Source organism: Ixodes scapularis, unplaced genomic scaffold (assembly GCF_016920785.2).
Source record: "Ixodes scapularis isolate PalLabHiFi unplaced genomic scaffold, ASM1692078v2 PGA_scaffold1__304_contigs__length_218370807, whole genome shotgun sequence".
Classification (NCBI taxonomy): Eukaryota; Metazoa; Arthropoda; class Arachnida; order Ixodida; family Ixodidae; genus Ixodes; species Ixodes scapularis.
The window spans coordinates 11,480,192-11,505,826 of NW_024609846.1; the positions used below are offsets into that span (position 1 = coordinate 11,480,192).

At 45.4% G+C, this 25,635-nt stretch overlaps 1 protein-coding gene across 2 annotated transcripts in view; it reads right to left on the reverse strand.

The window, feature by feature from the left end:
- LOC120836355 (NEDD8-activating enzyme E1 catalytic subunit) overlaps positions 1-16,300 on the reverse strand; it is a 30,741-nt gene extending 14,441 nt beyond the window's left edge. The window contains exons 1-9 of one of the 2 annotated variants that reach the window (XM_040205179.2): positions 16,107-16,300; positions 15,649-15,739; positions 15,462-15,542; positions 14,833-14,915; positions 13,999-14,079; positions 12,945-12,988; positions 9,625-9,689; positions 4,706-4,861; positions 2,575-2,677 (exon numbers count right to left, since the gene is read on the reverse strand). In XM_040205179.2, coding sequence (XP_040061113.1) covers positions 2,575-2,677; positions 4,706-4,861; positions 9,625-9,689; positions 12,945-12,988; positions 13,999-14,079; positions 14,833-14,915; positions 15,462-15,542; positions 15,649-15,739; positions 16,107-16,120 — 718 coding nt within the window. In that variant the 5' untranslated portion in view covers positions 16,121-16,300. The remainder of the gene's footprint in view (positions 1-2,574; positions 2,678-4,705; positions 4,862-9,624; positions 9,690-12,944; positions 12,989-13,998; positions 14,080-14,832; positions 14,916-15,461; positions 15,543-15,648; positions 15,740-16,106) is intronic. The other variant, XM_040205180.3, reaches the window with a different exon arrangement.
- Between the last annotated feature and the right edge of the window lie 9,335 nt (positions 16,301-25,635).

Sequence of the window (25,635 nt, forward strand, 5' to 3'; positions counted from 1 at the left end):
CAATCTCGCTGAGCTTGTTCAGGTTATACCCAGGCTTGCATTAACTGCTCCAGCTAATTTAGTTTTAATTTTTTGTATTCACTGTGTTCTAGAACAGATGGAACTTATATAGAAGTCACAACTAAACGATAGTTGTCATAAGAAATAAACAAATAAAGAAGATCATAAAAGTTCTGTGTGAAAAAATGTCAAAAAGATGTCATCAGAACATCGCAGTCTATCATTTATACACTAGCCACACTATTTTCAGAAACCACTTTAGCAGGGTAAGTGCTTTGGCGCAGTTAGGCACAATTTGTGCCAAAATGCAACAAAGCACTTACCGTGGCAAATGGCGCAGCAAACACGTCACTGCGCATTGTGTAAGACAGTTATGGGGGCGGACACTACCCAGAAAACAAATTTCCTGCAATAAAGTTTGATTTTGAAAAATGCCGTATTTACATCCACCAACATCTAGAGAGTGTTCACAGACTATTTCATTACTTTACACTGCATAGTTATTTCTTTTACATCAAACTATGTCGTTCTCCACGCTTTGCAGAGGGTGCAAAGTTGGGAGGTCGACGTCACAAAAACTAGGTCACAAAAGTGACGTCACACAGAAACGCTGGAGCACCGACCGAATTGCATCACCGCGCTCCCCAACGATGTTAGCTCTCCGACGGCGCGCAGGCTGTTGTCGAGAGCCACACACACCCCGCGTCCTTTCTTATCTGCTGGCTTGCTCGTTTGCTCGCTTCAAGGCGACACACTCCTCTCCGATTGAAATGGTGACAGACGCCACTCCGGCAGCCATGATTCCGCAATCTTCACTCACTACTCTGGACAGCAGCCGAGCGGCCGAACTTGCGTGCTGTGCGGCACGGTCAATTTACGCCACTCTCTCGCACGACTCAGCAAAGCGTTAAAAACAATTGCCGGCAATTCCGTAAATGCGCCTCAGAATGGTGGCGTGGGGCTGCACATTTGGCTTTACAGTTACTCCGAGCCACGGGCATTCGCTCCCTGCGCACCCGACATTGTCGGGCGGCAGAGGCCAGTGGATTTTTCTTCAGCTGTGGCCATAGTTCTACGGAAATTTATGCAGCATAGTAAACCTACACCCTGACCAATTTTTTGTATTTTATAAATTATTTTTGGTCCATTGATGCTAAAGAAAAGGTAGAGGTAGGAGCACTTTGAACACTTTTTTTCTCTGTTCCACTTTTTGGCACAAATTTCACTTACAGCATTACACTGAAACCAGTTTAGAACGAACCCACTTAAGCGAATTATTCTCGATATCGAACTCCCGGAAAATTTAAATAAAAATGGATGCAAAAGTAAGTTCTATAACGAACAACATATTGGCTATATCGAACTTTTTCCCCCGGGAAGGCTTACAAAAATGCACAAACAATCGTCTTCTAGCCTGTCCCTTTTCCACAAAAAAAAGTAAGAAAGAAAGAAAATTCCTAACGCTCAAGTTGCGAACAATATTGAGCGAAGAGAAGCGATTCAAAAGGGGAGTAAGCTAAAAAATACACTCCGCACGCACGCATAAAAAAAACAAAAAACTTGTCATTCCAAAACTATTGCCCACGAAGAGAAGCGATTCAGAATTAGAGGTAAGCTAAAAACAAACTCTGCACGCATATAAAAAAAAAAAAAAAAAAATCTTTTTAGGGCGTTGTTACAAGGCGGACGCGAGGACATGAGCAAGAAAGAAAAGCTCTCGGCTTACAACGAACGCATCGTGGAAGTTCGTTATAAATAGTTTGTGCTATATCGAATTACTTGCTATATTGAACTCATCGTAGCGTTTCCCGCTGTTCGTTATAAACGGGTTTGACTGTACATTAGTCTTCTAACGATGGTTTTTCTAGAAGTCGGTGTGTTCCCGATAAAAACAACCATAATTTATTTTACAATTCATGTATGTAGATGAAACTTTGCACTGAATTCTGCCGCAAAACTGCCAGTATATACCATACATTTTATTCGTATAAAGCCACAGGTGCAAAAGTTCCTTTTTGGGTAGTGTCCCCCCTTAAAGGGATGCTGAACTAAATATTTTAGTGTCTATAAAAATCTTCCCATGGGCCAGCAGCCGCCGGTGTGCGCGAGCCCATGGAACGAAATTTATGTCATAGTCCCCCGTTCACGCTTAAGATGACAGTGAAATGTATTTTCTGGAATGGGCAAAAAGATAATAAAAAAAGCCTTTTCATCTCCACAGTGGGGTCTGGTGTAAAATGTAAGCGATTAATTGGTTTAACAAGCACATAGCTTTCACTTGTGGAAATGAAAAGCCCGTCTTTATTCTCCTTTGGCCTGAAGCCCATTCATTTCGCTGTCATCTTAAGTGTGAATAGGGGACTATCACATCAATTTCGTTGAGTGTGCTTGCGCACACCAGCGGCTGCTGGCTCGTGGAAAGAATGTGGGCTACTTAACATGGACACTAAATTGTTTGGTTCAGTATTCCTTTAAAGAAGACACAGTCTAACCAACTGTACAGCCAGAACAGTGGGACATTGTTAGAAGCGGGCAGGAACAAACTTGTCGCCTCTGGTCGAGGAAAACACGCACCTCCAAAGGGCTGCTCCTTGGGCCACAGGAGTATCCTCGCGTACTCCACGCAGTGCTCGGGAAGCCTCGGCGTGTGGGCAATCGTGCACAGGGGGAAGTTCACCTGCACACGCACGCACAAACACAAAGCTAGTCTCCATCAAAGCTGCATAACTGTTTTCTTTATTTTTATTTCGTCGGAAAGGCAAATTGACAAACGGGTGACGGCCTTATGGACCTTGGCCCAGTTTCACGCGACAGAATCGATGCCTACGTTGTTTTATACAATAAAAATGTTCTCCCAAAACAATCCAAATTTGGAGGATAGAGGTGAGGTATGAATTCTCGCGAGTCATCACTTGGGCCGTAAGTATACAAAGAAAAGTACCATAATATGTATTCTGCTTCCATGCCCACTCCAGAAAAAATAAATAGAACAAAGAAATAATAAAGGAAGGTGAATGCTGTTTCGGTGCCTAACCAAAAACATTTAGGGAAAAAACAAAAGAATGTCAAAGCCAAACCAAACATAAAAGTTATTGAAGAAAGAATGTAACTCCAGTCAATACATTCACTGCCACATCACTCGCTGAAGAAATGGGAATGGTACACTGTCATCTCTATCAGGTTGGCAAAATAGTGGAATTGCTGGAAGCGCAGTGAAGCAGATCGTTTGTATTCCTCAATCCCACCTTGACAAAACATTCCTATACCAGACAAAGCGGAAGAATGTCTCACAGGCCTGAAATCATTAGAATTTCCAAAAGGAAGAATCACACTTGTATCTAATGCCATCACAAAGCAAGCAAAAGTGCAAACTTAGCGATTGCACGCACTAGCCTTAGGAATGATGTAGTGCACGTGCGTTCGTCAACGCTTTATTTTGGCTATTTGCTTCGAATCTTTTATACGAGGAAGGTGTACGCGTCTGGCGCGTGGAACACCGATTCCTGCATTCTCCTTGATGTATAGGTAATTTAGCAATAGGTCTATTGGGCAGGCATTATTAGTAAAAAGGAGGCTAGGAATAACCCTATACTACAAAACACAAATTTGGCCCAGTCGTTACTTGTATCACTCTCAAATATCCCAGCAAAAGTAACAGGTGAAGACTACAATAAAATATCAAGAATTTTTCCATGTCACAAATTAATAGACCCCTTCAAAAATTATGCCCTCTTACGGTACATGTGAAAATACTGCACAGTGGCAAGTTGGCAAGTCTGACTATGAAACTCACTTTCAACAGACTGCATACAGTTGATGGACCTGCAATTTTTGTGGTGTCTTTCGCGCACGCCACTTTGCGGTATCTTCAGATGTACCGTAAGAGGGCATAATGTTTTTAAGAGGCCTATAAGTGCCCAGCCACTACTTTTAAAATGCCCGAAAACTAAGCGAAGAATATATCAGGTGCCCACCCCAGACTTCTGAGCCCACCTGGCTATAATCAAGGTGTTCCTTGTTAGCCACTTCTCCAAGCACGCTAGTGCAATGCAGTGAAGCCCACCCTATCATGCGCCCCTTCTGTATTTCTGCTCTTGGACCGCAGAACCCAGGGATCCATTCCCATCCTTCCCCGTTTCGATCTGGATGAGCATCTTAACGGCGTGCGGTGGTGTAAGTACTGCAAGCTGCACATTAAAGACACCAGGCTAGCACTCACACTGCACTGGCTAAATTTCTCATATACAGCGTAAATTAGTTAAAACAGTGTTGCCGTATGAACATACTAAACATCCTTTTTTTTTTTTTTTTTTTGCTTTTAGGTTAAACAGGTGCTTATTCCCAAGTTCTTCAAGACTACCTCAGAGTTTTTCAAAACTATTTTATAATTTTGGGTGGGCACTTGCTCGGCATTGTACGGTCGTCAAAAGACAAAACTTCCCCAGCTGGCATTGCTATGTCTTCTCATGTAGGAAACTACTTCAAACAGCTGGACGCTGCATGGACGTTGTATCCATTGTTTTTTCTACCCCATTCCCGAAAAGAATAGCTATTTAGCTTGCAAACGCTTAACAAACACGCTAGCGAGCTCACAGACATTGTGGTCTAGTACCATCAGACGCCTGCAAACTATGCTAGCTGACGCCAGCGGGTTTCAGCCATCAAAGACGAACAGGTGGATGTTGAGCATCATCTGGTTCCACACCTGAGGGGGGTAGAGGTCGAGGGTGCACTCTACGCAGGCGGTCATGCCGGGTAGGATGACCCTGGCATTGCCCTTGAATCCCTCAGTGCCTCCATCCACCATGGGCACAATGGACTGCTGGTCCAGCATGCCGTCGTCGTAGTTCAGGAGACTCAGCTGCGAAAAGGAAACCAGCATGGATGGATGAATGCATTTGGCTAAACCCGTTTAATCGGATGGCAGCTAGCGCCACCTGGCAGGAGTTTCTCGCAGCAACAGTTAACTTCCACATCAGGGGACTTCAAGCTTTTCGATCTCGAGGAGCCCCTGCTTGCCTTGGATGGCAGCTGAGGAACCCTGCCTTGGCATCGATTCAGCGAAGCAGTACAGCAGCCTACGAGTCTTCTAAACAAATAATGCACGCACTAGGGAGTGTTTGACACATGTATCAGCGAGTGGCTCAAGACTGCGGAAGTAGTGCTGAAACAGGAAAACCACCTTACTTAGAGGCAGGCATGGTCGAGAAAATTTTGGGGCTTGGGGAACTCCTGAGGATAGTTTGGGGATCAACTGGTTTCCTTGGAATCCAGTTTGAGAACCCATGCCCTATACAAAACACTAAGGTTAAGCCTTTTAGTAGTGACACTGCCAATACCAGATGACTGGGGAAAGCAGCGTGTTGCACTACTCAGAAGATTACCTAAACCTAATTAACCAATCTAAACAACTTATAGCACATTCCCAATACAGTCTTGGGTAGTATCAAATTACTAGTACCATAATACTGTAACTTGCTTTTTTTTTTGTTCTTTTTTTTCAGTCAATTGCAGAGGCGTTGGATCTATTCAGGAGATGGGGGGCACAGTGGTCATGATGGGGGTGCGATGGCAATTTTGCGCCCCCTCCCTCGTATTGTTTCCATCAAATTTCTAAACTGTTTGAGGGGGGAGAGGGGAGGAAGGGTAGGGGGAAGGGCTACCACCCCCCCTTCCCAGACATTAATTACTTTTTGTAAAAGTAACTAGGAAGTTATGGCAAAGATACAGTTACCTGTCAGAAAAAGGGGCCCTATTTTTTTAAGACTGCAGTGGGCTTGAGCCTATGAAGACATTGGGCCCGACAGCAGAAGCGAAACATAAAACAAGAAATGAAGAGTTTTTGCCTTCACTACAAAGCGCTGCCGTGGATGGAAGACACCTTTCTACTTCCCTCTTCCTTTCTTTTATAACGCGGGTAAAGGCATTTTGTTTTGTTTCAAACAGTTGCGCACGTCTCTCTCGCTCAGTGTTTGCCCTTTCCGACCTCCTCGAAACACCCCCGCCTTTCCAAAAACCGACAAAGCCGACTTGCAGAGACGCACAACGGTCAACTGCTCAGCATCTGACGAGGGGTCGAGGATCTCTTCGGTCGCGAGGCTACACTTTTGTTTACACTCGAAGCTGCGAAGCACCTGCCTTGAGGCTAGTCTTTACGCTCTCTTTACGAAAGCGAGCCGCAGATTACATTTCTATTGGCCACCTTGCCCTCTTTCAGGGGCCGTGGGCGCAAGGTTGACTTTTGTGCTCGGCACTGGATAGAATAAACTCAAAAGAAAAATTGGAACACATTTTTAAACAACTTTGTGCTGTTTTTGTTCATTTCTTTCTACAACTTTGTTTGATACTAACTGTCTTTTGCATCGCCCCGTCCCAAATTGTCTGGCTACTTGATCCGCACCCTATTCTTGTTATAAACCAAACTGTTTGTTCATATATAAAAAAAAAATGAGTAAAAAGAGAAGGAGAGAGGAAGAGATACGAGTAGAAAGAGAAATAATTCGATAGAAAGTTAGAAACTGATCGTTCAAAAGAGATGTCATGAAAAATAAAAACACTGTAAAAGAGCATGCGGCCTGGCAGCCCTAATTCAATCTTTTCCAAGCACCTTCAGGCAAGTTTTGAACCGTATTTCTGGACAGTAGCACTAGGCTGCATTGCATTGCTTTTTTTTTATACATTTTATACACTCCTATAAAGAATACGAGCTTATCTTGAAAGCAACTAGGTTACTCTGCCAAAGTAACAGCAACCGTAATGTGCTATTTTTTTTTTGTTTAAGTACGGTAACTTTAACTGAACTAAATGTTGGGCAACTATCTGTAACTGTAAATAATAGGGAGTTTTAGAATAATGTATGCAATTCTAGCGCACGCTAAGCACTAAATTTAGTGTTTGCATTAGCGCCAGACTTGTACACGTTACTGAAAAAAGTAACCGATTACAATTACAATTATTTCACTGTAAAAAGTAACCGATTACAATTACAATTACAGCCTCAAAAAGTCAAAAGTCAAATTTGGGGGTTTTACGTGCCAAAGCAACGACGAGCATCTGGCACGCCCCAGCGGAGGACTGAGGATTAATTTGGACTACCTGGGGATCTTTTGACGTGCAACCGAAAGCTCGGTTACACGGCGCCTTCTCCGCAATAAGCCTCCGTCAGATTGCGGGCACCTCGGCCGGGATTCGAACCCACCACATGGGGATCCGTAGGCCAGCGCTCTCGCCTCAAAACCACCAAAGCAACTGCCTCAAAAAAAAAAAAAAAATCGAAAAAATTACTTTAAAGTAATCAATTACTACCCATGTTACTTTTCATTCAACTTTTTTTTATTACGGTAGCATATCGTTTAAGATCTCGCGCTCAATTGTTTCAAAGAAAAAAAAAAAAGCCTCGATTGGTTTTGCGTAGATTAGAGTAAGTGACGCCAACATACCCCATCCCTCTCGTGAAAAAAATCAATAAAAAGAGCGCTGTTTAAATACATTACTCACAAGAGGCTCGATCAGGTCATTTTTCATACCCAATTGTAATCTCCGGTGTAACAAAAAAAAAATGTACCCAGGAAACGAACCATAGTAAAGTGGCCTAGTAATCCTTGAGGTCCCATGCTTCGTGGTTTTGAGAAAGAAAAAGAAAATTTACTGTCGCCAAGAGCTGAGGGACTCCAGCACATCTACCCCACCCCCCCTCCCCTATCTAAAAAAAAAAAAAATAAACAAAATTTGTAATTGGTGATTTTGTAATCGATTCCAGCAAAAAAGTAATTCAATTACAAGGATTTGTGTCTCATTTAATGAAGCATTATAAAATTACAGTAAAATGTAATCATTACAAGTAATTTATTACTTCTAACGCGTTACGTACAGGTCTGGTTAGTGCAAGAGTTTTAGAATGGCGTTTCTCTGCTGCGATGCAAAAGCCCAAGCACGTCACACTTGCAACTCCACCGTGATACAGTCACAAATTTTATTTTGCACACAAAATGCTGTCACTTAAAAAAAAAAAAAGTTTTTTGGTCCAGAGTAACATTTTAGATTTGTTTAAATATGAGAATGCAGCACAAGCGATGAACCAGTCGTGTATGCTTGTGTCACTTCGGCAAGAAAGGTCTTGTGCACCAATCTTCACACACCGCACCTTCACTGAGAAATATTTGCACGTCGCAAGTATCAAGTTGCCGGCGATCGTCGCCCACCTTAAGGCCTGTCCAAACAGGATGCTAGAAAGATTGTGAGGCGATACGACTCCGACATAAATCGTCCGGCGCTTCGCTTCAGTCAGTTTTTTTTGCCGGGGGAAAGTTCCCTCCGTCAAAGGTCACCCGTGGATTTCACGGGGGCCTTGAGCATGCTCGTCACGTCGGTCCGGAGAGCCACTAACAAGCTCTGTTGGCTGTCGGACAATCGCTCCACGCCTCCGCTGCTCTTCAGGTACAGAAAATGGGAAAGGGAAAGGCTGTGTTCAAAGTCTTACCCGAATAGATCAGAGTTACTTTGGCAAGTCGTGTCACGTGATAACACAAATAGAGCGACGTTAGATGCAGGTACGTTCTTGAACGAAAAGGTACAAAACCCTTACCCTGGAGCAAGATTGAGTAAATTTTGGAACACGCCAAGGATTCGAGTGAATGGCCGAAGAGATGGACTGCACCGGCAGATGGCATGTGAAGTCAAGTCTGACGAGAACCGAGGCCACCGAAAAGCCGAGGAAGCGAGGAGGAAAATCATGATGTTCGCTTTGCCGGCGTCCAAACAGACGTCAGACGCTTCGATTTACACGATTTATGTTGGAGTCTTGTCACCTTACGATTTTCGGGGTATCCTGTTTGGACAGTCTTTTACTGGGTCTTCCAAACAGAGTGCAAAAATCACAGTCGCAAGAATGTCATTGACGTCTTGCTCGCGATGCTGCCAAAGCGGCCGCAGCCACGGTCCTTTTTAACCGTGCTCGTCTTGGCTTTAGCCAACTTCTCATCACGAATCCTCCTTGGAGGAGCGCAAAAGACTCTTCGCATATGCATTTAATTTCCGAAAAATAGCGCATGCACAGTGTGCTTAGCATTCGGCGCACGCTCAGTGGCGACGACGTCATTCTTCATGTACGCAAAGTTTTAGCGCGCGCTATTCTAAAACTGCCTAACAACTTTTAAAAAGTAACATACCTAAAACTGCCAATACGTCTTGTTTCAGTTAGATCATATTCGTCAGGTTGGAATTCCATCGTGCAGGGCTAACGCTTTCCTCCAGTCCTTTTTACAGTGCACGTCCGAAGAATGCAACTCTCTGCCTGCATTAACATCTTCGGTCACAGACCAACAATTCGAGAATGTCTTCCCCAACGCTTGTATAACAATTAACCATTTTAATTACCGTACCGCTGATAACTGAGCTCTTATTTTATCTCTTCGTTATATCTACTCCCCTGTGTATGGCTTTAGGTCCCGAGCGTATGCTTTATAAATACCTTCATGGCAGCATAGAAGGCACGGTCTCAAGCCTGGTCTCCGCAGTATCTACAAGCACCACTGAGCGGAATGTTCCAGCCGATACCTCGAAGTGTGTCCAACATTTCAATTCGCACAGTCTGTTGTTGTGTTAGAAAATGTAACGCAGGCTTACCAGCATGCCGTTGGCCCAACGCCTCGCCACCACAGAATCCAGGCCACAGACTACAATGTGAAATTCTGAAGTACAAAAAAAAAATTAATTTAAGACCCCTTCTTTTCTTTTAGAACATACTATTTAATATTACTATAAAAATTAATAAATAAGCACTCAGTCTCAGTCCAGTCAAATTTGTAGTGTGAAGGTTTAAGCCAGAGAAAGTCAGTCCATAGACAAAAGAAACGGACAGAAGGACAACACAGACAAAGAGCACGTTGAAGGTTGAAAGCAGTGTAGTCAGCCCTGTAATTCCGTCCACTTTCGTTCATGCATGACCCATTAACCAACACAAACACCACTGCAAATTATCCGGCCTCGTGTTTGGACCACTTCAATCAGTGTGAGTTGAAAAAGCACGGTGAGGTTTAGTTTCTTACGCAGCAGTGCTGGATTTATATAAAAACGCGAACCGACAGAGCACACAATAGGTTTCCAGATCCGAGATTCGACCGTCACCATCTATGACCGGTAACAACATAGCCCATAGGCAGCCGTGGTCCTGTTACTTTGCCAGTTCACGCTGTGCTTCATTTTTCCCGAGTCGGGTAACACTGATGGTCGGTGGTGTAGCGAGCAACCAAAAGAAGCACGGAAGAAACCAAATCGTCTTAGAGGCAGAACTTGTCAATTCAAGTTTAAGATTTATGACGGTATGCATGCAGATTACTATACTTCAGCTCACGACGACATACAAAAACTGCAAAGGCTATAAGCACAAGCGGGTAGCTTGGCACGCTCAAACGCAGTGAGCTCACACTCATAGTTTTTGCAGTAAATTTACGTTAAACTGAGAAAAAGTATGTTACTACAGCATTTGGATGGAGAGTATTTCGGTACTCTCAATGGTTACAAGCCACTGCGATAGACAACGGAGCCAGTTCTCCATTTTCACTCCCGGCAAAAATGGAAGACTGCTTGCCCAAAATGTCGAGCGTCTTCGTGCTGCAACCTCCAACGCCAGCGTTTTGCGCGCATTCTTTAACGGCTTCGGACGCGTTATTGGTGATGCCGAATTAGAGGTCGGCTATTGATATCGTCTTTCAAAATGCTGGGAAAGCTCCGAAGCCAATCTGAACATATGACAGGATATTGAGGCAAGTATGGACCTCTCTCCAGTTCTCTCATAGGCTCCACGTTCTCTCTGATCGGTTCAACTCTGGCGTGCCTCCGATAGTTCACCCTGTCCTGAGGGAAGGCTCTACCACGGTGCGGTGCAAGTTTCCAGACAAGAGGCATCTATGAACTAGTATGGTAATACAAAATGTCCCAGAAAAAAACTTGCGTTTCCTTCGCTGCAAAAATGAAGTGTCGTAAAGTTCTGCATAATTGCCCGCCCCCAAGAGATCGACCGCCCCACTTGCAAGGGCAAACATCTACGACATGAAAATTCCAAAACGTCGCCCGCCCCCCCGATTCCCACCGGATGTCGATCACGCAATGTCCGACGGGAATTGCATCGACCCTCGCAAATTCTGAGAGGCGCCTTTGCAGTCGGTTTTCTCGTGTTTATGTTTATCGCGGCGTGACACGCGAATATGCTGCGTCCGCAATCTGCGGTATTCGTTCCCGCGACATGCGAGTTTTTAGCTGGTTCCAGCATTGTTCTGTCCGCGATATCGGTTCCCCTGATACGCGAGTTCGTAGCGGGTTCTCGAGTGCTTATCACACCATGCAACGAAAATCTGCCACATCCGCGGTTGGTGGCGTCGGTTACAGTTTCACGCAGTTCCTAGCAGGGCCCCAGGGTGTACCGTTCATTTTTTTTTTACGAAATTTTGCAGTCACATTTTATATTTCAACATTTATTTCTTCATTTTGGGCAAGCATTCTTTTGGGACTTTACATTATGCATCGCCAAATGCTCAGACTCTTCCAAAACGTCGCGCTGGTGGTCCAGGCCCGATGCCAAAATTTCAGAGCTTGACGTTACCTAATTTAGAAGATATGAGCATTTTTCGAAGATTTTTAATGGGAAAATGGTGACAGAAAAAATGACCGCATCTGCACGTGGTGAATGATGTTGATTGGGGCGAAGCTCTGGTGGCGCTGATGATACTGATTTTATTGTTCATAGGTAGTGCTGATTTTTTTTTATTGCTCATAGGTAGTGCTGAGTTCCGGGTTGCATTTCGACTTCATTATTACTGCTTTATGGTCGGTGAAATGCAGAGCCAGTGGTCCTTCTAGCGGATCAGCTTGGATCCGCTAAAAGCCGTGGGAATGCATCTCCACCACTTAAGTCAACGGTCCATGTCAGAAAGAGAATGTGTGGTATGGAACATGGTTATGTACGCATTTGAGCATTTGACCGCAAAGCCCTCTTGTCTATAAACGTTGAGCCAATGTATGCAAAGTTTAACGCGATTATATACGCATTTGACTGCAGCGCCCTCTCCTGTATAGACGTTGAGCGGCTACATGCAACGTTTCATCCATGACAGAAACCCCAGCTCTTGAGTTACTACCATATCTCAGAGCCCCCTACTCATTCCGCAGTCATGGCCGAGTGGTTAAGGCGATGGACTAGAAATCCATTGGGGTCTCCCCGCACAGGTTCGAATCCTGTCGACTGCGCAAACATTTTTTCTTTTTATGCGAGCACGGATGCCGGCCGGCCGGACGGACGGGCAAGGCTAGACCCTAAGGAGCTTCGCCCCTAAAAAGCCCACAAATATATGGGGATGAATAGCGTCGACTACCGGGAGCGGGCCCCACCTTCCCATCAAACTTTCAGCAAATCACTTATCCTTTTTTAGCAACAGTTAGTTCTGAAACTCTCTGGTCCAGACCACTAGTGCTACATATGGGCTGAGACTGAGCATTCGGCAAGTGAAACACTTTTTGGTTAGTTGTTTAGCATTTTGTGAAGCCTGATAAGCATGGCCACAAAGTTCGATGCTCATTGGTTAACGGGGGAGGCCATGTGACCAGAGCGGTAGGCGAGGAGGAGGAGCTCCAGAGTATGGAGGGCTCCGGAAGACTGCAAGGTTTATCGGCCCAATTAGCGGTAGTATCGCCTCATTCTAGGGACAACTATCAAGAGTATTCACGGTACGCGTAAACTATACGATGAGGAGCGCCGTGATTGTAGGCGTCTCGTCTGGTGTCTGGAAACTCAGGGTATCGCTAAATGTTTGTGCTGCTATTACGTTTCACGTATGCAACACAATTGCCTAGAAATTTGCCCTACATTTTTTACTTGCTGTACTTGGGCATTTGCCGACTGAAACGGCACCTGATCGAAATTAACGTGCATCCTACAGTGCAAATCTTACTTCGGTAGAAACTTTCGTCATAATCTTGAATCTTCTTGAAATGTCTGTGCATGAATCCATGTAAAAAGACTTAGTCAAGGAACCCGCCGAAACAAAAGGACAGCCGACAAGAAATGTGTAGCAGGGTTCAACATCCTCGTATGTTTATGGGCACACCAGGTGGCGGTTTGGACAATGAGCGTCTTTGTGCCATATACCACCATGGAAAAAATAAAGCGTCTCTGGTTTCAAAGGTCAAACAACTTGCAGTAGCAATCTGTTGTGACTATGTCACTTTGAATAAGAACCACTGAAATGAGGCCAGGTCCTGGTTCCTAGTGAATAACCACAGCGAATAATTCACATAATTATGAAAGGAACAGTAGTAAACAATAGGCCAGGTGTTTAAACGAGTGGTTGCCAAACTCAGGATTGATAATATGAATGTCCCCATCCTAAGCTGTCGTCAAAACATCAACCCCTTGTGGAATTCCCGTGACAGCCACGACGTACGAGATTGTTGAAAACCCACACGACACAGGGTATGTGACATGGAAAATTTTCATGTCATGCAACTCCTGAATGCATGAATTAGCACTTTAATTTTGCTCATGGCAAAGAGAAGATATTCATCTAGTTTTGGCTGGGAAGTGGCTCTTTTAAATGTAATTTTCTTTTAGTGAACAAAATACTGTGGACATCTTCTAGTGCTTGAGGGCCAAATACTTTGTGAATTGGGTATGAGATATGTTATTGAATACAATGCTGGAATATAGTTTTCTGCAAAATTTTGGATTACACATACAGTAGAAACATGTTGTGTATTCTTACAAACACATCTGTAAACTACACATTTCAATTAAAAAATGTCACGCAGTCTTCTACTACACAACAGCTTTTTCTTCCCAGCAAAAAATAGTGCTCCAAAGTTTTACTGGAGTAAGAATCTATAAAAAGTTGACCGATGAGCTATACAATTAGCGAATTTCAAGAGGAACGTTTGCAATTCTGAGCTCTTACAACAAAAAAATAAATTGGAAATTGTATGCTGCAAAAGTTTGTAGTCGAAGGATACGGAGTAACTTGACATCCGGGAACCCGCTGGTTGATGAAGGCTGCCGCCACTTCTGCTTTGGACTTCCCAATGTCACCCTTCCTGAAACAACATTAATTGACAGGTGGCTTCTAACTCCATTTCCACAAGACCAAGTGCCACTTCTACAATGAAACAACAAGGTTTCAAGGTACAGTCTCCTGCAATATGAAAGACCCACTAGGAGCGCATGCCAAGATGGTGACTGGCAAAGGCGCTGTGCGTGCTCCGGGCGATTCCATTCTACCCCGAGGGGAGGACTCACTCGGGGCTCAGCGAAAGCGCAACATGCGCTTAACAGTTTTGGTTTCGTGGCGGAAAGCTGTTTGTCAGCGTCGTGCCACGGCTATGTCTTTCTAACGCCACAATTGCTGTCTGAGAGAGGGCAGCCTGAGCCAAGGCGATTGTCCTGACTCTGTTAAAGCGTGAGATTTCTGACATTTTTCTAACCAATGAATGTGCTCTTCAACAAATTTTATCTCTTAAATATAGTACTCAGGTATAACTTCAATGTTTGGTTATTTAACAGTGCCGGTTCTGACATTTTACTTCAGAAACAACCGATAAAAACCAGCGATGACTAGCTTGTTTCGAGCCTTTGTAAGCATATTTCTGGGCATGACGGCGACGAAGAGCGCTCTTCCGCTAAATTGAAACCAAAAGCGTGTTTAGGCCCGGTTAAACCTCATGTCAGTGTCCTTCCCACAAAGCACAATGGAATCGCCTGAAGCGCACGCCGCACCTCCGCCCGTCGCCATCTCGGCCATGCGCTCCCAGTGGGTATTTCATACAGCAGGAGACTGTAGCTCCACGCACCTGAATAGAAATTGCCGATTAAGGTTTGACAGATCAATTGTATCCATGTCGATGACATCTATCTTCCGGAAACCCATCATTGCCTGAAACAGAACATTGTCATCAAGACTCTCAAGCCCAGAAGCAAAATGTTGTCTTTGAAAAAACTGTCAGTCCCTGGGTCCTTGAGAAAAACGTCTTTCGCAAGGACTATCAAGACCTGCTGCCAGAGCACAGGTGACATCAGTGACAATTTACAACTTTGAAAGGCACATAAAAAAGAATACGCCCAGTACTGTCGGGGAAAAACGAAATACGAACAGAGGAGCACGTGGCTCTTGGTACAGGTTGCACCGCCTGAAAGTGAGCCTAGGGCCGAGAATATGCGGCCTACTCCGATTTGTGTACGCCCGTCGCTCAGCACCTCCCGAGCTTCGGCGTTGCGCCTCTTGGTGCGCTGAAAGCTATCACCGCGATCGTTGCGAGTCCCGTCTGCGTGTTTCTTCTCCTTCATCCGTGTTTGTTTGCGCTGTTTTTACATTATGATCAACGAATACCAACTAGCCCAACTCTCGACATTAATCACCCTCGACTGTAATTTTTTGACGCTTTCTGAAATCGTTATCGTCATCCGAGCAAAGCCCACTGACCAAATCTTTAAGAAGTTCGCAGCCGAGTCCACCAGCTCCGATGACTAGGACTTTGCAAGTGCTCCGCAGAAACTCCAGTACCTAAAAAGAAGCGCACATTATTGTCATTACATTTATCAGGGCAAACTTGGACTACGGCAACGGAGCGCGGGGCGGTCGACCGCGTCGAGCAAAAAACGTTGCTCACTGCTGGGCCTGGTTCGAAGTCCGGGTGGGCGAAGGGGCCGTGCCTGTGCAGTATCTTCTCCAAGTGGGTCCATCGCTTGGGCCAGTCCGCACTTGAAAAACGCGCAGCAGTTTCGTTGGGAAACAAAGTTGACAACTCGGCGGGACAACACGCGAGCCATTAAAATGAAGAGACTGCGAAGCGGACTAAGCGCTGCGTTTGATCCGAAACGGGGACCGGTCGTGCTCCCCTGGTGCCCGTTTCCTAGCACTGCTCCCCGGTTCAGAGACAGACATAAAGAAATGATCTCGCTCTGAACTGGCAGAGGCTGAGGCGATGTTTCAGTAACGGACGAGGACGGCTGGACATCGCCCCTTCACAACGGAAAGGGCCGTAATCAGATTGCACGGGGAAAAAAAGAAAATTCGGACGCTTTGTTTATGAACAAACGGTAAGGGTGTTTACCAACGAGTACTCACCTATCGACGTCCATTCCGATTAGCTAAACTCAATTGACAAGCATGAAAAAACCACAGGTATCAAAGACCGGCAAAGCAAATAACTCAGCACCAGCGAAGACGGCGCAGACGAGATATCGGATAGTATTGGATCATAGCTTGGACGGCTTGGATCGAAAGTTAACTACGGGTCCGTTGAAACCATGGCTGAAACTGAAACTGGCAAAACGGGTGAAGCTCAAGCTCGTTGAATAAAGCACTGCAAAAGGGGCGTAAAAAACTGCCATAGAAAGAAAAAAAAACTTCGTAGATAATAAAAATTCCCAACCTCGGCTGAAAGTAATTATAATGCAATTAAATGCGAATGCATTTAAATGCGATTAAATGTTTTTGTTTGTCCCTTGTCCCTCTTGTTCCCCTTCTCCAGGGTTTATTTTCATCGGCTGAAAGCTCAAGGCCAATTTCTGTTTTCTTTCAATATTTTGTGGTCTGCTTCTCGCGCAAGAGTTGCGGTGACGTCAGAAAGACACCGAGCTCTGATTGGCTCTGATTGAAGAATAGTGGATAGACCTCAAAGCTGCCTTTGAGGTCTATTAACTATCCTTCATTCAGAACCAATCAGAGCTCGGCGTTCTGACGTCACCACAACCCCTGCAAAAGAAGCAGACGAACTTGCGCTCCGTATTGTTTTCTGCCTGCATCGCAGACGGCATTGTTGAGGCAGGCTCCAAAGAGGACTGTCTGTCAGCCCTCGGCGTAAGTAACGAAACGACAAACAACGTGACTATTTTTATTGTGCGTGTGGGCGCGTGCATATGCCTGTATGTACGAGCGTGTTGATGAGCGCTAAGACACCTGTGCGAGTGCTGAGGCTTTCAGTCCGTCGGCGCCGGAAAGACTTGCAAAAGCGCGTAATCCTAATTGTGGCTGAAATTTTGCACTTGCTGACGCTAGAAAGAAATTAAATTACAATTCCTCCTAGCCGAAAATAATAAAAACAATTACGAAAAAGTACATAAATTACAGAAATTCAATTACTGTAAATGAATTACTACCCAAGTACGCTTTTTATGCACCCCTCTTCGCTTCCAGTGCACGCCTTCCACATTCAATTCAAAGCAAAGAAAAAAAGACATAAAGAGGTTATTGAAAAATAAATTGCAGGAGGACACGTGTAGGAATGCAAAAGCATTCGTATACATAGCGTATTCCTACAAGCTGCGCGCCCCGCTATCCTACGCAGAGGTCAGCCCGGCAGCCTCTGCGAACGCCTGCCGGCCAGGCTCTGGGGAGCGTGGCGGGTGTGCACTGCTGCCAATGTTATTAGATTAGCTGCAGTTACGGAACTGCTCATAGGTGCTGCTTGCACCAGCAGTACCCCGGCCCCTTACTCACCAGGACTCGCCTCCCGTCGTTCGACGGGCCGGACAGCTGCTTTGGTAACTGCCGTGTATTCTATGGAATGAGTATGTTTTGAAGCACAGCGTTCCATCATACAGTTCATACTCTATGAACATGCAGTTATGAAACGAAAATCTAGATGGCATTTCAAACGACAGGAGGCAGACTGAAGTGAGTGAGGGAAGGTATTCGCGGCGAGATGTTTTGGTGGCGCCCTCCCACGGTTCCCCCTTGTGACGTCATTACCTTGCAAACAACAAGTTCGATGGTGTTTGTAAATAGCATGGTGGAAGCTTGAAATCATTGCGCTCTCAAAGGAACACTGCCCACACCGTCAAAATTAAAGTTCTTTCATTCCTCTTATTTCCGTCGATGATAAATCCCCTTTCCGACGTCATAGTCAGCGTTTCGCCAATCGTGGAAGGCCGACCACAGCGACGCTTTCGGTCGCGCACGGGGCTAATTGCCTTCCACTGGAGTTCCACAGCTGAGGTAATCTAGCAACGCTGGCTGCTGCGTTGGCGCGCGGGAGCAGCACCGCTCTGTGGGGTGGCATACTTTGGAACTATCCGGCGCTTCGGCCGCGTCACAGCCATTTTAAGAGCCGTTCCGCGAAGGGAATTTTTCTGCCGTTTTTTTCTGGTTACGAACAATGCCAACTCTGCTCCACAAAACAGTTAATGCTTTCGGATAAAAAAAAAAAAAAAGAGGTGAATTCCAGAGTATTTTTATCCCATGAATCTGAATATCATGTTCATTTTCCCCTTGGTTTTCCCCGAAGATATGCAATTGGACTCAAGAAGACACGAAAAACCACCGACCAGTTGTTACGTCATACATCTAGTCATACCCAGATCTTTCGTCCGCCAAGTGTGTGTCGCTTGTGTGGGCAACCCACACAAAGAATGCACGAAACTGGGGGTGATTGCTCTCGCACAGTCGGAACACGCTGCAAAGTTCGTCGTTCAGTGGCGGCTTTTGCGCAAACGACGAAAAGTATTTCACGGCATCGTACACGCACAGTAAACACAGCTCACAGTCAGATATTCCAATCGGCTCACTTTTCTCCACTTTGAAATTGTGCCTCTAGCCACATTCGTGGCAACTGCCCGCATCTCTCGGCCCCTCCGATTTTTTGTCAACCTTATTTATCGAAAATAAAGACAGCAAATAGACGTCCCAACTGAAAAAAGTCGACACATCACGACCGGTCGCCCGTTGATTGACTCAAGTGCTCGCGTCGATGGAAAGATTGGGTCCAGAGATGTCTGGCTTTGTCGCCCTCGACGCGTTTTTCAATTCAAAAACAAGCAAAGAAAAAAAAACGCTGAGGTACACCTAAGCAATTCTTACGAGTTGTGAATGCAAAAGCATGCATGCATGCCGTTTTTTTGCTCTGTGGCGTACTTGCGTCGACGGCAGAGCGCGTGCTCTCCTCGCTGCTCTGACCTTGGACGCCTCGTGTTGAGGCACAATTCACACTGAGCAAAAAACGTGCATTGTGGTCAACGTCCACGCCAACGTCGGAAAAGACGAAGCAGTCACACAGGTCCACCTGACGTCGGCGTCATCTCAGGGAACCTCTAGCGTTTGTCGAGAGAACACGGAATTTTCTTTATTCGTCTGCTTCGTACGATTGTTGTTGCCTTGCCTTCGCAATTGCATATGCGCTCGGAGACAACAGTCTTCACTGAGTGGACAGCAGCGATGATTAGATACACGCTTACTTTCCAGTTGTATGCAGCATATGCGAATGGCATGGACTCAAGCGGGCAGCTTCAGATGGTGCTCTTTTGCCGAGTTTTTGTGCAAACAAAGCACGGTGCTATGCCTGCGCTCCCATACCTTTAAGACAGCATGTAGCTTGGGCGATAGTGTTTTTCGAAGAACTGTTGTATTATGAAGAGGTGGTGTGCACACAAAGAATACACAGAACACACTGGAAGTGATCACTTTCGCACAGTCTGAGGTCGGAACGCACCGCGAAATTCAGTGGCGGCTTTCACGCAAGCGCGTACACGCACATAAAACATTGCTTACAGTCAGATGTTCCAGTCGGCCAATTGCTTCTCTCCACGCTGAAATGCTTCCCGCCACATTTGGCGACTGCATGAATCCCTCGACCTCGGTCTTTTCGCCTTCTTTGTGGATCGAAAATAATAAAAATAGCGAAAGCATGTCCTAACCAGAAAAGGGCGATACAGCATGTCCTAACCAGAAAAGGGCGATACGTCACGTCCGGTTGGTCGCTGATTGGCTCAGGTGTGCGTGTCGAGAGAAAAATTGGGTCCAGAGGCGTCGTCTCCCTGCGTCGTCTTACTTGGCGCGCAACTTTTTTAAATACAAAAACAAGCAAAAAACTTACCCCACGATGCACGTTTTTTTGAAGTGTGAATGCACCTTTACCGGCTCACTGGCGGCGCAGACACGCAGCGCCATGGGGTGGCAGTCATTGAAACTGACGCGCAGCAGCCAATGAGAGCCTCGTTCCTTGAAACTATAACGCATGCCAGCCAATGGGACCGAAGCCGAAATCCATCAGCTTCACTCCGCTCCTTTGGGATCGGGGGTGCCGCTTGGCTAGGCTTTTCGCGTGGCTTCAAAGTTGGGAGATACCGGATCGCGGCTTCACTTGGAGAAAGTTTAGGTGTCGTTTGGCGCGGCTTCAAAGCTGATGATGTTGGCTTGCTCCATGGAACAGTGTGCTTTTGCATTAAAAAAAACTCATCCATCGACACGTTTTCTCGCCAAGAATAATTTATTGCAAATTTTTCTGCGGATCAATTCAGACTCTTGGCCTTGTTGCAAAAACTTACGTTTTGTACCGGGACTTTGAGAGTTGCGGGCTCTACAAGCAACCCTCAAATGGGAGCTCCGCGTCAATCTGAACGTTCTCAACTAAGCACATGTGCATTTTCTGAAAGAGCACAATAAACTGAGCCTAGAGCAGCAACTAAATTTCTCCCAAAAACTTTTAAATAATTTTGAATCACAGAAACACCATGTAATATAACCGAAACCGAAACACCTGCAACTTTACTTGTCGGCTGTCTTGTTGTGGTGTCAGATGCATAAACATCAGCACATGGGCGCAGCTTCATGCCGTGTTCCAAAACTTGCTACATTTTTCTCCAAGGGAAGGGTTATGTACTTTGGCATCCTAAGGTTTTCCAATCTGTGTTGTCGTGCGACACGACCCACCAAAGTAACTCGGATCCATTTGGGTAATATCTAAGACAGAGTCTCAGTGGCTGGACTTTTTGTAGCAGCTTTTGTAGCAGGCAAAATATTGGTTTGGAGCAGCCAATGAAAACACTTTTGGAGCAGATGCAAAAATTTGTTAACATGAAAATGTGATTGCATCCAGTGCTTAAAGTCTCGCGCAGGTTGAGAGGGCCCTACAACAAAGGGGGGGTTCTGACAAGATGTGCTAGATGCACATAAAATAAGCCCCACTGCCGACTTTGCCCACACTCTACCCGCAGCCCTCAAATTGCTAATCCCCAAATGTCACGTCCCTGAAAACAAGCTATTTTATTGCAAGATACGATTGTGATTTCACTAATGCTGGGGCTGGGGAGGAGGGTTTCACACCTATCCGTAAAATATCGGTGGGGAGCCTAACACCCCGAGACCCCTCAGACTTTAATCCCCGTTTGCATCGCTAAATGAGTTACTATCTAAAATGACAGATTATTCCTCTTTGATACCTCCTTCCCCTCACTTCGTTAAATGCTTTTTAGTTTCCCTCCTACACCCGCCGGACCAGCGGCAGTCTGGCAACTATGGTCAGCGGGCAACCTTGGTCAGCGAATTTGGGTATGCCAGATGGAGGAAAGCCCTTATCTGTTTAGGATACCCTAGACACATGTTAACACTGATCTTATATTCTGTTTGCAACACACTCTTTTACGCCTGTGCCAGATATGGTACAACATGCATTTTAAATGATGTACACGTTTTACACTTCCTAGACCTGTGGATTCTCAAACATTATATAGCGAGGGACCACCTGGAAATGAAAGTGAAAGCGAGGACAGTCTGATGATGGTGACGACCTTTACGCGAAATCAGGAGAAGAGGCTGTATCCCTGTACGACTCATCATCCGACAGAGAATCGATTGATGACACAATACCATAATACCCCAACTTGGAAAGAAAACAAAATTGTCTATGATCCCGACGCTGTGAAATTTTCTGGCGATACCACACTTCCACGAGAAGTTACCTAACTCGACGCACCTCTTCAATAATTCAGATATTTTATTACACCCGAGATTGTGAAGCACATAGTCGATCAGGCAAACCTGTACTCAGTACAGTGTGAGCCAAACAAGCCAGTGTGTGTAACTGGAGCAGAACTTGAACAGTTCTTTGGAACAATTCTCTTCATGTTCATTGCGAAGCTCCGAGCAACGAGGCTTTATTGGAGCAGCCACATCGGGCAGCACATTATTTTGGAGATTCTATCGTGCAACCGATGGGAGGAGCTCAAGCAGTTCCTCCATGTCAAAGACAACATCATGTTTGTTCCCGTTGGTCACCCATCTCACGACAAGCTGCACAAAATCAGACCGCTTCCGGACATGCTGAATGTGTGGGTGTGCTTGATTCCTAGAGAGGAGCATCTTGCGATAGATGAGCAAATAATCACGACGAAAGAAAAACAGTACAACATTGAAGTGTTTGTTGGCACTCAGAACAACATTGTACCAGTTGGATGTCCAGACCTCGGTGCTAGCGGCAACGTATAGTCTCGCGACTGTGCAAGACTGTTCCTGAGCAAAAGAACCCCAAAATTGTTTTTGACAAGTGGTTGACCAGTGTGCCACTTGCAATTCAACTCGCCAAGAAAAGCTTGCTTCCTTCAGGAACAGAGAGCAAAAAGATTGCCTGGGTGCAAGATACCACAAGAAACAGAGATGAAAGCCAACGGACGTGGCACCACGACTGAATGAACCACAGCAATCGACGGGTGTTGATGTGTGTGTCGTGGCGTGGTACAAGGTGGTGACACTTTGTCTCTACTCAGTGTCACTAGTTGTGCGCAGTGCAGGCGAAGGCAACACCAGGCAAGAAAGGGCGAGCACTAGGAAGGCAGGACGGGAAAGGAGGATGAGGGGAGAAAGGGAGGGCACTAGGAACGTTAGAGAGGAGGTTTCTCTCCTTCCCAGCCTTCCTAGTGCTTGCCCTTTCTCCCCTCGCCTGGCATTGCCTTTGCTTGTACTGCACCCAACTAGAGACATGGAGTACACCCATGTAGGAAGTGAACCAATGGCTGAAGCGGAGGGTAGGACAAAAAAACAACACCTAATGGTTTTGTGCCCGCAGTCGGTTAAAATATTCAACAGCTACAGGGGGGAGTGTGCATCTTCCGGACTTAATGCTAGGGCTTTACAGAATTCAAACCAGATCAAAGCAGTGGTATTTCAAGATATTTTTTTCATATCCTAGATTTGACAGTAGCAGAGTTGGGCAGAAATACTCAAAAATGTATTTGGAAATACAAATACTGGGATACATTAAAATAGTAGCTAAAATACTGATACTGAAATATATCTGTAAAAATGTATCGCGATACATATCGGAAATACATTTCAAATAGCGGTAAGAAGTATTTGGAAATACAAATACAGGAATACATTTTAGGAAGGTCAGAAATACAAATACAGAAATACTGATACTGCAATACATTCTTCGAATTTGCTTGAGATGCCAAAACAGGTGAAGCTTGAAGTTGGAAGTGGAAGTTTTTGATCCCGAGATTACTTTCCTGTAGGCATGGCACTATGCCTTGAAGGAAGTGGTTTCGAACGGCTAGGAGTCTTCAATGGAGTCAAAGGAAACGTTCCATCTAGGACTGGCCGCAATCCCTTCTCTGACATCCTGTCTGTCTGACGAGGGATGCGAAAAGACTTCGACCTCTAAAATTCGATGTCACCCTAAATCCCACCAAAACGTCACAACGCCCCTGACCAATAAGGATGCCCCTGTCAACATTGATCACATGACGTCACGGCGGAATGAACTCGTATTCTTTATCTGTTGGTGTGGTCTTAAGCATGAAAATTTACCACGCTGTTGTATGAAAGGACAATGCATACTTTCGTTGTAGGTTATCTCGTTGAAGATTGTGCAGGCAGTGTCATTTGAAATTTTTGAGAATAGTGGACCACCTGAAGCATCCTGAAACACGTCTTATCGTCTGTTACGGCTGAAAAAACGATACGTTAGCATCCATGTTGCGAAGGTCCTTTCTGCCGACCCTCCGCCACCGACGCATGGATTGCAGTCCTCAAGTCTCGCCTTGCATCATCCAAAGAGACCTCGTGGATTGCGACCTTATACTGCCGGCACAGGTACGAGCTCTCCGAGAAACAGCGCGCTTGAGACGAGTCGCAGCTGTACGGAGTCCGAGTTGGCACCGCGAGGCCACGTCTGGCCTCCTTTATGGGTTTCGGATCGTCAGAGCAGCGGGTCACGTTCACGTCGGCTGATCACGTACCCTTGAGCCGTGCAGTATTACGGGCGCAGACGCAGACACATTCGAATATGTGTTGAACTTCACTGCGTGAGTGATCCTACTATTTCAAGCCAACCACCGCCCGGCTCGTGCTGCAACAGACTGTGACTCAGCTTTTCCCGCTGGGTGAACTGTGTACGCTAAGGCAAGAGAGACGGTTAGCAGCGGGCTTTGGATCCCAGCAAACAATGACTCAAGAAATCCCTACCTAAGGACCTGAGGCACAAGATGCTCCGACTCCACTTCTGGCACGCCACCTGGTTCGAGTCCCCGACTACGCATTACTTCTCAGAAGAAAGACGAAGCATAGAAAAATAGTTCGGAAAATCGAAAGGAGCCTTTGTCAGCACACTAACAATGCCCCAGTACCACCTTGGCCCTGGTGCCCTCAGGAAAAAAAAAAGCGTCTGGATTTTTTTTTTTTTTTCAGAGGGGGGGGGGGGGGGTATATCTTAAGAAATGAAACGAAATACATTTCATCCTGATTGTATCGCGATACAAAGAAACATACCAAATGTATATCGATAGAGGAATACAGATACTGGTGAAAAAAATGTATCGCGATACAGAAATACAGATACGAAATGTATTTCTGAAATACTATCGCGATACATTTGTATCGCGATACTGCCCAACCCTGGGTCACAGTAGTAAACTCTTGGCTCCTCTGGAGGCGAAGGAATGGAAAAGGAATGCAGCTAGCCGACTTCAAGTTGTCTGTAGCTGAAGGTCTCTGCAAAGCTGGAAAACCTGCCGTGAGAAAATGACGGTGCCTGAGCAATGAAGTCGAGGCTCAACTTGTTGAGAAAAGTAGACATGGTCCTGGAGCTGCAGTGCCCTCACAGGACGTTCACCTGGACAAGACAGACCACTTCTCCCTTCTGGATTGAGACACGGGCAAGATGCAAGTTGCAGAGTTACCAGGCAAAATCATTCGTGGCATGTCAGAGATACAATGTTTCTCTCTGCTTGAACAAAGAGAGGAACTATTTCTTGAGGTTTCACACGTCCTAAAATTGTATGTTGTTGACACAAATCTGTCAGTTTTTTCTTCTAAACAATAAATATTTATTTTATTGCACAAACTGTATGGTAAAAATAAGTTTACATTTTCTCGTGGTTGCAATAAAAGTACACATACTGCATACTGTGAAATACTATATGGCACAAACTTAATTTTATAAATATCTCATGTTTATATTAATTTTCTAGACACATTTTAAGTTATGTTTTTATATTCACAAGCTGTATGAAATATACTTTTCTTGACGATGCAAGATAAGTCATGCGGTAAAGGGTTAATAGGACTTTGGAAAAAAAAACTAAGAATAGCCCCTTATACCTGGTTGCACCATGCACCATTCCCTCCCATCCCTCAAATTATAACCTAAAAAAAGTTTCAACGTGCGTGTGGAACTGGTTATAGTCCCCATTCAAACAAAGGCCGCCTACCTTTCGAGCGTGCTCATTCAAAACTTAAGAGGCATCGCGGTGTGTGGCTTGCCTCGGTTCGGCGCTGAACAAGTCGTGTCATCACGACGCGTGACAAAGCTTTAAAGGACAGGTGAAACAATTAAAAAAGAGGCAGGATTTCCTTCACGCATGCTGGAGGAGGTGTCTGGTAT